General features: G+C 32.3%; 1 protein-coding gene across 1 annotated transcript; it reads right to left on the reverse strand.

Moving 5' to 3' along the window:
- Positions 1-319: 319 nt before the first annotated feature.
- On the reverse strand, positions 320-11,597 carry LOC145793892 (magnesium transporter MRS2-I-like). Its single transcript, XM_082876782.1, has 7 exons — positions 11,374-11,597; positions 11,244-11,288; positions 1,476-1,520; positions 1,349-1,378; positions 1,092-1,211; positions 885-993; positions 320-438 (listed from the first exon to the last, which is right to left on the reverse strand). Exons 1-7 carry the CDS (start codon positions 11,557-11,559, stop codon positions 320-322), a joined length of 654 nt encoding a protein of 217 aa, XP_082732908.1. The 5' UTR covers positions 11,560-11,597.
- Positions 11,598-15,890: the final 4,293 nt, after the last annotated feature.

Below are 15,890 nucleotides of genomic sequence, written 5' to 3' on the forward strand. Positions count from 1 at the left end.
CAAATTTTATACACTTTTTGAGTGAAAACACCTTTTGTTTTTTAAGAAGGATAACCGCCTTTGCCATGGTCTACTCCATAAAGTTGTTATATTTTTAACTTAATTGAGATTGAAGTTTATAAACATAATACATAATGACAATAGAGATTTTGACAAAAATGTAGGCTTTTAAAATATTTATGACAACATAGATTTTGACAGAAACGTAGGTTTCTAAATTTATTTTTTCCATTAAATGTAGACTTTAAAGTCGTAACATAATACTTGAATACACACAACGTCATATAAAACATAGATAACATGTCGTACAGTAAATTATTTAATAGATGAGTTCAAAATAAATACTAAAAATCGATTTTTGCCCATTCGCTACTACAATAATCTTTAAGATCACTCCAGATAACTGAGGAATAATCACCAAGCAGGCAATCTTCCCACCTGGTAGAAAGACCCAGCACTGAGTAACAAAACTAATGAAAGCATGCAGCTAATTATTTTATTAAATATAATTATTATGACAACAATTGAATTATAGACAATTACAAAGAACTGATAAAATTAAAGGTCCTATGACTGACCCAACTTCATGTATAAAGAACAATAGTAACTTTAATTAGACACCGGAAGAACAAAATGTAACTTTCTAAGCTGATTATAATTCTATGTTTCGCACCCCAAATGGGCCAATCAAGTTGTTAAAATTTTGTGTAGTCTCTGTAAATCTTGAACAATAACAGTGCTGCTAGAGCTCTGCAATCTGGAATTTTATAGCAAGAGGAAGAGATTAAAAAATAGAGAGAAACTCAATTCACATAGCTACATCGGCAGTCTAAAGATCAAATGAATCACTAACTTGACGAGTTGCGAACACTACAGATACTTACCAAAAAAGCCGATTCCAACAGGACACAACTTATGAATTTCAAGATCCAACAAGACCCTTGTAACGAGCATAGGAAATGATAAGTACAAAAATGATGGCACAAAATGCCCCTGCACAGATCACCATCAAGGAAATGAGCATTTAAGTCAAAATTAAAACTTGTTAACAAATATATTGCCAAATTTAACAGGTGAAATTCCAGGCATACCCATTTGAACATGTAGCGGTAATAATCATCCCATGTATATGGAATATTCATGCCAAATATTCCGGCCACCAAAGAATAGATGGATAAAGAAACAGTTCCTGAACTTAGAAAAAGCTCTAGCTTCAGCCATACAGTAAAAATATGAAAATTTCTATTGTCAAGACATAAACTCCCCGCAAAGTTCAGTTACTCAAAACAGAAAAACAAGAAAATAATCAAGACTATCAATATCATAAAAAGCAGGCATAATAAAATACCTGAATCAACTGGTTTCGATGATTGTCAAGCTACAAAAAGGGAACATGAAGTGTATTTAGACTAACATAGGTAAATCCCAACCAATTTAACTCAATCAATTAATTCAAATTTTATGTCCCAGGTTACCTGAATATTAATGTAATCCTCTGTATCATCAATATACTCACGCAGCTGCAAAATTTGTGAGCATGGGTTTTAGCGGGTTTTCTATGTGCAATAAACAAATAATAAATAGGGAGTTAGACAATTTCTATGTGCAATAAACAACTGAATAGGGAGTTTGACATTTCGATGAAAGATTGCCAGAATCTAGCTACCTTCAATAGACACTAATCAGGATATTACTTGTGCAGAAGACACATTTTTCCTCAGAATGAAGCAGACCATACAAATACCATTAAACCCAGCTTGGAAACAAAAAGGTTATGCTCAGAAAGAAAGAGACCAGTGAAGAATTACGCAAAGGCCAAGACTGAGCAGTGATGGATTACTAAGGTTTGACTTGCGCCCAAATAAGCTTCCTGCCTAAAGTTACTTTTTCCTTTTTTGTTTTTGTTTTTTTTTTTTTTTATCAGCAACATTTAGGCTCCTACTGGATACGTAGATTTGAAATTAAGGGATTTGATGTTCAACTTTATAAAATTATAAGAAAGTTGATTAATGGATGTAGATAATAGATTGATAATTCTTAAGTAAAGGATGCATAGAGATAGGAAAGATGAATTTTGTTAATAGCCTATTTTGGGAAGTAGGTTAAAAGTCACTTCCCAACTTTTAACCCACTTCCCTCTATCACAAAAAAAATCAAAAAAAGTTAAAAAGCAGCTTTTAACTATCTTCTCAAAACACTCCGATATTTTTTACAAGTACAATCATTCATTAAAGGATTTCAAATAACCATATTCACTTAGTTATTTCACATCCATTAATCTAAAACTCTCAAATCCGTTGTTGAAATCCATACCTAGAATATTACATTGAACTAAACGTTATACTCCTTGAATGAGTGATGTCAAATCCATTCATTTCAAATCCACATATCCAAATGGAGCCTTAAATTTTATTAAAAATGAAAGAGAAAAGGATACAAAGTATTTAAGGCAGGACAAGAAGTCCTCCAAAAAGAAACAGCACAATCAAACTGTCACATGAAGATTACTTGAATCACTATCCCTATACAAATCACTATCAAATACATCACACAAATTAGCCAATGAAAATGAAACAGCGCAATCAAACTGCCATATGAAGATTTAAATGAGCATACACAAACCATCCAATCATCAAAGGCAGCCAAATATTGTCCCATTCACTGAAACGCCTGACACCACATAAACAAAGATGAAGAATGGAACTGAAGGGAGAGACCTATTACACCCAACAAAACTCCTCAAGAATCCCAATTACATAAACATTATACTGAACGAGAGTAATATGGAAGCATTATATCCTAGTGTTTCCCCTGTATATCAGATTTTTATCCATAGAGGTCTTGGCAAAAGAGAAGTAATCAAAAGGAGATGCGGGAGGAGGGAGGGACATGGGTCATATAGCCAAGGTTCTGAAAAGCGGTTGCGGTCGCCGTAACGGTGGCGGTAACGCGGTTGTGGTTGCGGGGTGTAAAGGCCGTAGTATAACGGTTGCGGTAACCGGAACCGTGAATATTTTTATTTTTCTCACAATTTGAAAAAAACTTACCGATACACATATTTTTTTGCCATGATCATATTTATTGGGTTAAAAATAAATATTGATCAATTTTTGTAAATTTTTAAGTATGATCCAATATATTTCATATTTTTAAATCACTATAAACTGAGTTTTTTACATTTTATTTTAATAATTAATGCCTTTATATTATACAAAAATCAATCACTAACTATTATATATAAGATAAACGATGACAAAAGTAAGAGAATAAATAAGAGCCTAAATATATATATATATATATATATACATATTTTAACTAAGCCAAATAGATAATGACCACACTTATTATTATTATTATTTTCAAACAATATATAGATAGACACACAAACAAAATAGTTTAGTGATAGCAGTTGAATAGAATAGCATGGGTCTTACAGTTTCAACAAATCAATAACATGTTCTTCATCTTCCCTCTTCTCTCTCTATCTCTTGCTCCTCCATTTTCTCTGTTTGTCTTCCCTCTTCTCTCTATCCCTCTTCCCCCATTTTCAACTTTTTTTTTTGTGTGTTTTTTCAAAAGAAACAGTTTGGAACCGTTACGTAACGATGCGTAACAGGCTGTTACAACTGTTACGGCACCGTTACGACCGCTACGGCAGCCGCTACGGCCGACACACCTGTGAATCTCAATCACACTGCAAAAGCGGCCGTAATGGTGGCGGTAACCGCCAAAACCGTTACGTAACGACGTTACGTAATGGTTGCTGCCGTTTTTTAAAACCTTGCATATAGCTCTTGGAATCTACAAGATGACCTTAATTTCATGACCAACTTAGTTAGAGGAGAATGATGAATAGGACATGAAAAAAAAAAAAAAAAAAATTAACAAGAAATGGAACATGTATACATTTTTAATTGATAATTCTGTGTATCTAAAAAAATTATTCTCATGGATCAATCAGTCCTTACAGAAATTTAATTGCCAACCAATTATCAGACGATTGTGTTTTAGTTCTCTCAGCCTCAATGAAGAGGACTTTTATTGGTGGCTTGATTCACTAAAAGAAATCTAGGCTATTGTGACAAAATTAGTGACGAAATTTTTTTTTGTCTTAAAATTTAACCCAAAGATGACGAAATATTAATTTTGTCGTTTGTTTTAATTTTTCTCAAAAGTATAGGAGACGAAAACAAAATTTCGTCTGCAAAAATGAGGCGCCAATTTCATTTGCATTGGCGCGAATTATTTTAGCTCATTGGAGACGAACATTTTTGTCACAAAATATAATTTTTTTTTGTGACGAATGTAATTCGTTGCCAATAAATTCCATACCTATTAAACGATGTCGTTGCATATTTCCATTTATTAGGCAACAAATATATTTTTGTCTGGGAATGATAAGTTATGGAAGACGAAAATATTTCGTCACCTATAAACACTCCATCATACAGACAATGTCATTTCATCTTTCTATTAAATAGGCGACAAATATATTTTTGTCTCGGAAGAATAAGTTGTGGGAGACGAAAATATTTCGTCAGTAATAAATTCTAATTGATTGCGTGACGAATATATTTTTCGTCTCATAAGGTTAAGTTGTGGAAAACAAAAATATTTCATCACCAATAATAAATTCTTTGTTCTGGTATTTAAAAATACAAAAATATTTTATCACTAATCATTTTTCTTTATTAAAATGCCGTGGTTTTGTGTTTCGAAGCATTGAAATTGTGACCCCAAGAGATACACTCTGACACTTATCACTCATTTTCATGTACACGGACCTTGAAGTCGTGACCCAAGAAGACACTTTCTACGAACCCTCATTTCTCTCTTGCACTTGAGTCTACTCCTCTCTCACAAGTATTGAAGTCGTGACTTAAGAAGACACTCTGCAAACCATTTCTTCTATTTCGTGCTAAAGCCCCTCTCTTCAGAAAAATTGAAGGTCAAAACCTCTCTCCACAAAAACATAAATAAATTAAAATAAAAAAATAAGATAATTAATGTAGCTTTTTTTTTTTGTAAGAAAAAATACAGAGAAACAAATAATAAAAATTTTGTAATTTTCAAAATTAATAGAAAACATTACCTTGTTTAGTATAGAGTTTTCAATAATTAATTTTTAAAATTTGGTGATAAAATTTATTTTCGTTTTAGAACGTATCCCAAACATGACCAAATATTACTTTTGTCATTTCTTTTAATTCTTCTCAAAACTATAGGAGACGGAAAAAAAAATTCGTCAGAAAAAAAGAGGCACCAATTTTTTTTCTTGTTGGCGCCAATTATTTTAGCTCATTGGAGACGAACATTTTTGTCACAAAATTTAAAGATTATTGCGACAAAAGGAATTCGTCACCAATAAATTCCAAACTTATAAGACGATGTCGTTTCATTTTCTTATTTATTTGGTGACAAATATATTTTTTGTCTGGGAAGGATAAGTTATGGGAGACGAAAATATTTCGTTACCAATAAACTCTTCATGCTCGTTTTATCTTTCTGTTAATTAGGCGACAAATATATTTTTGTCTTGGAAGGATATGTTTTGGGAGACGAAAATATTTCGTCACTAATAAATTCTCCATATGTTGTGTTGCATTTTGATTGATTACGCGACGAATATATTTTTGTCTCATAAGGTTAAGTTGAAGGACACGAAAATATTTCATCACCAATAAATTCTCCATCCTCACACAACGTTGTTTTTGTATTTTTGTTGATTAGGCAATGAACATATGAGTTTGAGACAAAAATATTTTATCACTAATTATTTCTCTTTATTAAAATGTCGTCAGAAACTAAGAGGCACTCTCACCTTAATCACTTACTTTCACACACACACAAATACTAAAATTGTGACCCGAAAAGACACCCTATACAAACCCTCATTTTTTCTCTTGCACTTGAGTCTCCTCTCTCACAAGTATTGAAGCTGTGACTTGAGAAAACAATCTGTATAAACCATCTCTTCTATTTCGCACTGAAGCTCCTCTATTCTCTCTCACATTTAAGCTGTTTGTGCATGCAAACATTATTATCAAAGAAGACATTTTGTGCAAAGCTACTATTCTTTCTCACAATAAACCCCTCTCCACAAAAAAAAAAAATAATAATAATAATAATTAAACAAGGAAACAAAGTATAAGAAATCTAAGCTATTATGACAAAATTTGGTGAAGAATTTTTTTTTTTATATTAAAATTTAACCCAAAGATGACAAAATATTAATTTTGTCGTTTGTTTTAATTTTTCTCAAACGTATAGGAGACGAAAAAAAATTTCGTCTGCAAAAATGAGGCGCCAATTTCATTTGCATTGGCGCGAATTATTTTAGCTCATTGGAGACGAACATTTTTGTCACAAAATATTTTTTTTTTTTGTGACGAACGTAATTCGTCACCAATAAATTCCATACCTATTAAACGATGTCGTTGCATATTTTCATTTATTAGGCGGCAAATATATTTTTGTCTGGGAAGGATAAGTTATGGAAGACGAAAATATTTCGCCACCAATAAACACTCCATCATGCAAACGATGCCGTTCCATCTTTCTATTAAATGGGCAACAAATATATTTTTGTCTCGGAAGAATAAGTTGTGCGAGACAAAAATATTTCGTCACTAATAAATTCTGATTGATTGCGCGACGAATATATTTTTCGTTTCATAAGGTTATGTTGTGGAAGATAAAAATATTTCATCACCAATAATGAATTCTCTGTTCTTGTATTTAAGGAGACAAAAATATTTTATCTCTAATTATTTCTCTTTATTAATATGCTATGGTTTTGTGTTTCGGAGCACTGAAACCATGACCCCAAGAGACACACTCTGACCCTTATCACTCATTTTCATGTGCACGGACACTCAAGTCGAGACCCAATAAGACACTTCCTACAAACCCTCATTTCTCTCTCGCACTTGAGCCTACTCCTCTCTCACAAGTGTTGAAGTCGTGAAGCAAGAAGACACTCTGTAAACCATTTCTTTTATTTTCGCACTAAAGCCCCTCTCATATGTCTCACACTTAAGCCCTTCATGCGTGCCAGTATTGAATCTATTATCCAAGTGAAAGCGCCTCTTGCATAAGCACTTTTTCTTATTGTCTGAACCAACTCTACCCTTTCCGTCTAGAACACCCATTTTAGAAAAATCGCAGGCCAAAACCCCTCTCCACAAAAAAAAAAAAAAAAAAAAAAAAGATAATTAATGTAGCTATTTTTTTTTTGGTGAGAAAAAAAAACAGAGGAAAAATTAATAATAATTTTTTAATTTTCAAAATTAATAGAAAACATTACCTTGTTTAGTATGGAGTTTTCAATAATTAATTTTTAATTTTTAATCTATATTTTTTTAGTGAACATTTTTTAATATTATATTTTTTTTCTTTTTTCTTTTTTTTAATTTTTAAATCCCTTTAATTTAGATGAGGGCAAATTGCAGCAATTATCCCGGTACTTCGGTCCTTGTGTCATATAAATGGTATGTGCCATATCTATATCTATCTCTCTATATCTATATCTATCTATACTATATATTAAGCAAAATGAGATTTTTAACTCATAGACCTTGTGAGAGCTCAAATATCCTAATCCTCATTTTCTAATTTTTTGATTTTTTTCTTTTATGAGTTAATTACTTTATACAATTCTAATTAACTAATTATTTAATTACCACTAATTAAATTAACTAATTAACTAAACTAATTAATTAATTATAAAATTCTAATTAACTAAATGAATTAACTAAACTAATTAATAACCAACAATTAGCCCAGAAATAGCAGAATGATCAATTGGAGCACCATTCTCACGTGATTCAACTAGATGTTTTTGACCGAGCAATCCACTTTTTAAATATAATCAAATGAAATTTTAATATATATATATATATATATATATGTTTGACACAAATATACTTGTTTTGAATGGAGCTTTTTTAATGGTTATTTATTAATTTTTTGACAATTTCTACACAAGCTTACAATTTCAACTAAATTTTGGTTAAAACAGGTAATTATAAATAATTTTTTGTTTGGTATGTGTGTTGAAACAAGTTTTTTTTTTTTTTTTGCTATCTCTTTTTTTTTTTTTATAATCTAGTGCAATAATTTACTAAAGCTTAGATTATTTGTAAACTGTATTTGAATTATAAATTTTGATAATTTTTTTTAAAAAAACATAGATAAAACATAATATGTTTTATTTATATTTCACTTTTTTTTTCTCTTAAAATAAAATAAAATTTTAATCAAACTATAAAGATTAAAAATATAATTTAGTGGTCATAAATTTTGAAAAAAAAACATAAATCGGTACTTGAAAAAAAAACATAATTTAAAAAAACATAAATTTTGAATAGTTATGCCTTTTAAAAAAACATAGATAAAACATAAGGATTTATAGATTTGACTTGAAATGATGACATCTTCTTTTACTTGAAAATTTTCATATGCTTTATGCCTTTTATTCTCCCATCGAAACATCTATATTATATCTTTTGTTTTTGTAGAGGTAGATAAATTCAATTTTCCTTTCTTTCGAGTCTGACATCTCCACCCGATTGAACAAATCAGGTATTGCTGCTGCTTCCATTTTCTCTCACTTTCTCTCTTGTTTTCTTTGATGATGAAAAAATTTCTAGGCTATTTTATGCAATGCTGTTGGTTTCTGGTTTCTTGTGCAAGATTCATGCTTGGGTGTTCTTTATTATTATTTTGTGATGAGGGTTTTTTTATCATTATTTAATTCCAACTAGTTTCTGACCACCTGTTTTGATTGTCTTTGATGACCACCTATTTTGATCGTCTTTGATGAATTATATATCAGGATATTCTAGATGAACAAAATTGAATTATGAAGTTACTAGTTTGTTTCAAAAAATTTTAAAAGAAAATATCAAATAAACGAAAAATGTAAGGAGTAATTACAAAAAATTTGATTATTATATAGCGTTTTATTATATATGTAATTTAAAGATAGAGAATTTTCATAAAACATTTCATGATATTGTTTTTAACTTTAATATAACAAATTTTATAAAAGAATATATGCTTGAAGAATTAGAAAGTAATGGAAACATGCATGACATCCAATTTGTACAGGTGCACGGGTTGTATAAATTGTGAATTAGTCTAAAAAATATTTTTTTTCTCTATACTTAAAGCTTCAAAAAAGGCCGTCGAAATGCTAAATTATCACACAACTGCAGACTTGTACAGGAACCAATAGAAACACCTTAGGAGGGACCAATATAAATTGTATGAACTTACGGCACATTAATGGGATGCATCATTCGTGAATTAGCCTTAAAATTAATTTTTTGTTCTCATAATCTCGAAAAAAGTCTGTTAGAGGAATAAATTGTATAAAAATTGATGAGTTACTAATGTTTTTAATCTTTTGTATAATTGATTAATTACTAAAGCTTTTAATTTATTTTTTTGCAGATTGGATTGAGGTGGCATTTTTGGCGTGCAACAATGATATAATTTGCTTGAATGTTCATTTTTGTTTGATAAGGATATACATACTTTGTGGAGTTGCACTAGTTATTGTTGGATGTTTTGTGGAATTGAATAAGTTATAACTTTTGTTTTTTTTGTGGATATTTCACTATTTTATTGTATTAGGATGAAATTATTTGTAATGATGAATGGATATTTTCATTTTGTTAATTCGTAAATGTGTTGATAACAGGTTAGGTTAAGTTGTGATGGAATTGTTATATATAGAATTTAGATTTTGATAAAATAGGTATATAATGTGGAAAAAAATATTATGGAATTATTGACAAAATTTTCCATCCCTAAAGAAGGTTTTCTTGTCTCTTATTTGGCTTAGGTGGATGATTAATTTTGTCATGAATTCATTATTTCGTCGCTAAATGAATTTGTCATGACAAAAAATATTGTCACATTTTGTCACTATTACCCTCAATGTGTGACAAATTTTTTTTGACATTATTTCATCATTTTTAATGATGAATTTGTTTTTGTCTCTATTGGTAGCTTCTTTGACAAAAAATTTTCGTCTTCGTTTATATTAAACGTGACAAAATTATTTCGTCTTTATTTCTTATATTTATGACAAAATACTTTTGTCTCTAATTTCTTCCTTTAATGACAAAATATTTTGTCGCTAATTATTTACAAGTATGTTCCCAACAGAGTGTATTGGAGACAAAAAAATTCGTCACAAATTTATCATTTTTAATGATAAATTTGTTTTTGTCTCTATTGGTAGCTTCTTTGACAAAAAAATTTCGTCTTCGTTTATATTAAATGTGACAAAATTATTTCGTCTCTATTTCTTATATTTATGACAAAATGCTTTTGCCTCTAATTTCTTCCTTTAATGACAAAATATTTTGTCGCTAATTATTTATAAGTATGTTCCCAACATAGTGTATTGGAGACAAAAAAATTCGTCACAAATTTATCATTTTTAATGATGAATTTGTTTTTGTCTCTATTGGTAGCTTCTTTGACAAAAAAATTTCGTCTTTGTTTATATTAAACGTGACAAAATTATTTTGTCTCTATTTCTTATATTTATGACAAAATACTTTTGCCTCTAATTTCTTCCTTTAATGACAAAATATTTTGTCGCTAATTACTTATAAGTATGTTCCCAACAGAGCGTATTGGAGACAAAAATATTCGTCACAAATTTATCATTTTCAATGACGAAATTGTTTTTTCGTCTCTAAGACCCTTTAGCGACGAGGCTTTGGCAACAAAATGGGCGACGAAAAATTTTCGTCGTAATTAGTTTGGGTGACGAAATATATACATTTTAGGACAAATTTGTTTCGTCTTTAAATCCCAAATTTGTTGTAGTGATAATAGAATTAAAAGATATATACTCTTTTTTTTTTTTCAAATGAAATTAAAATACAAATTATCGCCATTCTAATAACAGAGATTTAAATAATGTGACCTCAAAAACCTTCATATTCAAGCTTTCTGTCACTTGATTTTCAAATAAGTTCAAGTCAAGACAGTTTAGGTTTTGTTTGAAGGGAAAAACTGGCACCAAAACTCAGCAAAAGAAAAGGAAGACCAAAACCCGCTTACCTTTCTTTGTTCACTCTAAAATAAATTACAAGATTTACAAGTACATCCTTCACAGTTTTAGTGCCACACTATTTTATCAGAATCATACTGCCACAATTATTTATCAAGTATGTGCATTGGTAAAGTAGGATAAATCAAAGGAATTCAATATAACATACCATAGTCAATTTGTTCAATGTTCCATCAATTTGCATGAAGTAAGCCTGCAATATACCAGCATTTTCATAACACATTAACTTTGAGAGGAATAACAAACCAAAAAGCAAGTTAATGTTATAAGTTTATAACCTCAAGTAACATTTCAAGCTCCTCAACATCATCCTCATCTCCACGAACTCTTGCCACACTAGCCCTACTCGCTCTAGATATCTTTGAACCTATGGTAGGCGACATAGGAAACCAATTGGCAGCACCTGAGCCACTTACAGGTGAAGATGCACCAGCCAACTTCCTAGACAAGTAAAGATCAGCCATATCATCATCATCATCAAGTAATTGTTCAAGCTAATCTCTCACCTGCAACCACCAATCAATGGAGTTTAATAATATGCAGCCTACACTTCATCTTTAGAAAATAAATAAATAAACAATCTGGATGCTAATTCATATAATATAATTATACAATCTGACCACCAATAAATGAATCATTTTTCTTCCTAACAATAAAACCAAGTCCGTCTCTCAACTAATTTGCTATTCACCCTTAGTATGCCTGACTATGTTGATCTATGTTTTTTTTTTTTTTTTGGATAAATAAACAAATCTTATTAGAAAAGCATCAAGATGATGCAACGAATACAAAATGACATCCCCACATTGGGGAAACCAAAAACAAACTAACCAATCACATCATCTAGAAAATCTAAAAAACAAACAAGTCCGAATCAACCTTCCTCTCCAACCAACTGTACATAACGACAAGTAAACGACTTTGTAACCAAGCAACCCCATGAGAAACATCTAAGAAGGTACGCTGATTCCGCTCTAACCAAACAAGCCACATCAAATAAAATGGTGCCAACAACCACACCCGCCGACGCCCAATCCGGACACCCCGCCATGCCCACAACATATCCAACACCCCTTTCGGTTGGACCCAAGCAATCCCAAAGAGAGAACATATAAAACCCCACAACCGATAAGCCACCAAACAATGAAGAAACAAATGATCCACCGACTCAGCAGCAACACAACACATGCAACACCGATCCACTAAAGCATGACCATGTTGCATTAAGTTGTCCAAAGTGAGATTCCTCCCTAAAGTTGCCGTCTACATGAAGAACGCCACCTTAGACGAAACACTCGGCACCCAAACACTTTTCCAAGAAAAAGCGTCTCCACCATCCCCCATCAAAGCCCAATATAAGGATATGCAACTGTAAACCTCCCATTTGCCCCCACCCCATTCCACACCAGAACATCTTGTCCCACCCCTGTAATTCCCAACCCGTATAAGAAACCCCACATCTCCACCAACTGATCAACCTCTCAATCTTGCACCTCACGCCGTAACTGAATATCTCAAACCACCATATCCCTAACCCTTAAATAAGATACCACGGTCGCCTCCTGATCAACCACAATATTAAAAATCAACGGGAAACGGGCCCCCAGTGACTCCCCACCACACCAATTATCCTGCCAAAATCTCACCCTTAACCCATCTCTCACCCTAAACCCTATCCACTTCTAAAACTCCTCCCAACCCAACCAAATCCCTTTCCAAAGCCCACAACCGTGCGTGGTAATCACGACCCCAGAGTTCCAATTCCCCTTTCCTACTCCATACTTAGAAGCCACCACTTTTCGCCAAAACCTATCGTCCTCCAAAGCAAATTGCAGTGACTATTTCCCTAACAAGGTTCTATTAAAAGTCACCAACCGCCTCACCCCCAAACCCCTGCTTGCTTAGATTGACAAATTCGCCTCTAATCAACCAGATAATACCTAAATTCATCACCCCCACTACCCCATAGAAAATCCTTTGAAGCTTCTCCAACCGGTGCGCCACTGACACTGGAATAGCATGAACCGACATGAAGTAGGTTAGAATGCTGCTCAACACACTCTTAATCAGCGTCAATCGTCGGCCTTTTGACAAATACTGCTTCTTCTATCCCTCCAGACGACGCTGGACTCATTTCGCCACTCCATCCCATACCCCTTTCACCTTAAATAAAGCTTCTAACGACAAACCCAAATAAGATACTGGCAAAACGGACACGCTGCAACCCAAGACTGCAACTAAAACTGGTAGCTTGTCCACCTCCCCAACTGCAATGAGCTCTGACTTCCTCAAGCTTACCCGATGGCCTGATACTGCCTCAAAACATAACAAAGCACATCTCAAATGTCCCACCTGCTCCACTTCAGCCCTATAGAAAATCAGAGCATCATCTGCATATAATAGATAAGATACACCAATAGAAGCCTCAGACAATGATCCCACCACAAAGCCCTCCAATAGACCTCCACGCACAACTCTATCCAATAACCTACTCAACACCTCCATCACTAAAAGAAATAACAGAGGTGACAAAGGGTCCCCTTGCGGAAGGCCATAATGCGTCGAAAAAACCCCCGCTGGAGTCCCATTAATCAGAACAGACATCCGCACAATCAATACACAAAACTTGATCCATTGGCACCAAGTCTTCCCAAATCCCATACGGTCCAACACATACAGGAGGAAATCCCAATTAATGTTGTCATATTCCTTCTCAATATCCAATTAGCAGATCAAACCTGGGCGCTTTTGCCGAATCCGGGAATTCACACACTCATTGGCAACCAGTGCTGCATCCAAAATCTGTCTACCCCCTGCAAACGCGTTTTGAGACTCAAACGCCACAGCTGTCAAAACTTATCTAAGTCTATTTGCTAGAACTTTAGCCAATAATTTATAAACACTTCCCAACAAGCTAATAGGCCTAAAGTCCCGAACATCCTCAGCCCCCCCTTTCTTAGGGATCAAAACCAAAAAAGTTGCATTAAAACTTTTATCAAATTGACCAGACACAAAAAAAAAAAAAAAGCCTCCAATGTCGTCTCTTCCTCTGGGCTCCTCTCTCGACTTCGACTTTGACTCCGACTCATCAAGTCAGTGTTTCTTCTTCTTCTTCGCTCTTTGCTTTTTTTTTAAAAAATTTTTTTCCCTTTTTTTTGCTTCGCTGGTTGCTGGTTGCTTCTTCTTCAACTTCGACTCTCTCTCTTTTCTTCTTCTTCTTCGCTATTGACTTGCTCTGTTTGTTTGTTTTGTTTTTTTTTTGTGCTTCTTCTCCGACTTCAACTTCAACTCTCTCTCTCTCTCTCTCTCTCTTTCTCTTCATCATCTTCTTCTTCTTCTTCTTATTTGCTCTCTCTTTGAGTTGAGTCTCTGTTAGGAGAAAAAAAAAATACAAATAAGACTGTTAGTATTTTTTTTTTTTCCTTTGTTGTGCTGTTGGTCTGTTTTTTTTGCCTTTCTCTGTTAGGAAAAAAAAATTACAAATAATTAATTAATCACACATTACATTACTTTGAAATTATTTTTCATTTATTAAATTTGTTGTGTAGAAAATGATTAGTCTATCAATGTGCTGTAGAAAATGATTGGCTTTGAGAATTATTCTATAATTTGTCTTGATTATTTTTTATTTAAAAAAAAAACTTGTGTTAGTACTATAAATGATTAGTCTATGTTAATTTATCTATTTTTTTACTAAGATTGTATGCCTTGCTTCAATAAAACTCACATCTCGCCTTGCGCCTAAGCCCCGAGAGATTCAATAAAACTCACGTCTCACCTTGCACCTAACCCCCAAAACACTTTCAACGTCTTAGTGCGCTTGGAGCCTTTAAAAACACTACTATAAACATTCTTATATGGCTTGTCTGCAGATTCAGCCACCCCGCTATCACACTGACATGACTGTCAACATATAAAAAAGGTAATGCTTTCCTCAAATAATAATAATAACGATGTAGCCTATTGTGCTGTTTTCATTTCAAACTAAACATTCACCATTATAATTCATAATTTTAAAAATGTTACTATTACATCTTTTTAGAAAAAATTTCTGTCTATGAGACATGGTCCCATAAAAAAATTCAACAGTGCTACATTTACATAATTTCTTCTCTCACAATCTTTACAAATGAGGCAGCAAGCAAAATTTTTAAAATTGATTCACATTTCAATTAGTATAGAACTTGTATTATGTTTTACCATGTCATCTCTGTAGGGATTGTCATTACAATAAAATATACATTTGGCGACCAAAATTAGCAATTAAAAAAAATTTAGTTGCTAAAAGTTGTGGAATTGGCGATCAAAAACTTTTTTAGTCGCCAAAAGTATAATATTTAGTTACTAATTTTTTTAAAGTCGGGATATAATGATTATTGGCGACTAAAAAAAATTTTAGTAGCTAAAAATTACTAGAATTGGCGACAAAAAAATTATTTTAGTCGCTGTATGTTGAGTTTTAGTTACTAAAATCATTTAGTCCCTGAATGGAAAATAAAAAAAATATTTTTTTATCTTTGGTCGCCAAAAACTTATTTTCGGCGACAAAAAAAAATTTTAGTCACCGTATATCGAGTTTTGGCTACTAAAATCATTTAGTTGCCAAATAGAAATAAAAAAAGATTTTTTTATCTTTGACAACCAAAAGTTTGGTCGCAAAAAATTTATTTTTGGTGACAAAAAACTAAAATATTTGGATGGATTTTTCAAATTTTGGAGGGTTTTATAAATTAATTGGGGACAAAAAATTTAGTCGCTAATGGTGTAATATATGTATACTTGGTTCCCAAAGCAC

Source organism: Camellia sinensis, chromosome 6 (assembly GCF_055761805.1).
Source record: "Camellia sinensis isolate YWXY chromosome 6, ASM5576180v1, whole genome shotgun sequence".
NCBI classification, from domain to species: Eukaryota; Viridiplantae; Streptophyta; class Magnoliopsida; order Ericales; family Theaceae; genus Camellia; species Camellia sinensis.

Coding starts and splice junctions, on each gene's coding strand:
- LOC145793892 (XM_082876782.1), bottom strand. CDS start 11,559: ATGGCTGATCTTTACTTGTCTAGGAAGTTGGCTGGTGCATCTTCACCT. Junction 11,289..11,373: donor AGCTTGAAATGTTACTTGAG/GTTATAAACTTA, acceptor GGTATATTGCAG/GCTTACTTCATGCAAATTGA. Junction 1,521..11,243: donor CATTGAACAAATTGACTATG/GTATGTTATATT, acceptor CAAATTTTGCAG/CTGCGTGAGTATATTGATGA.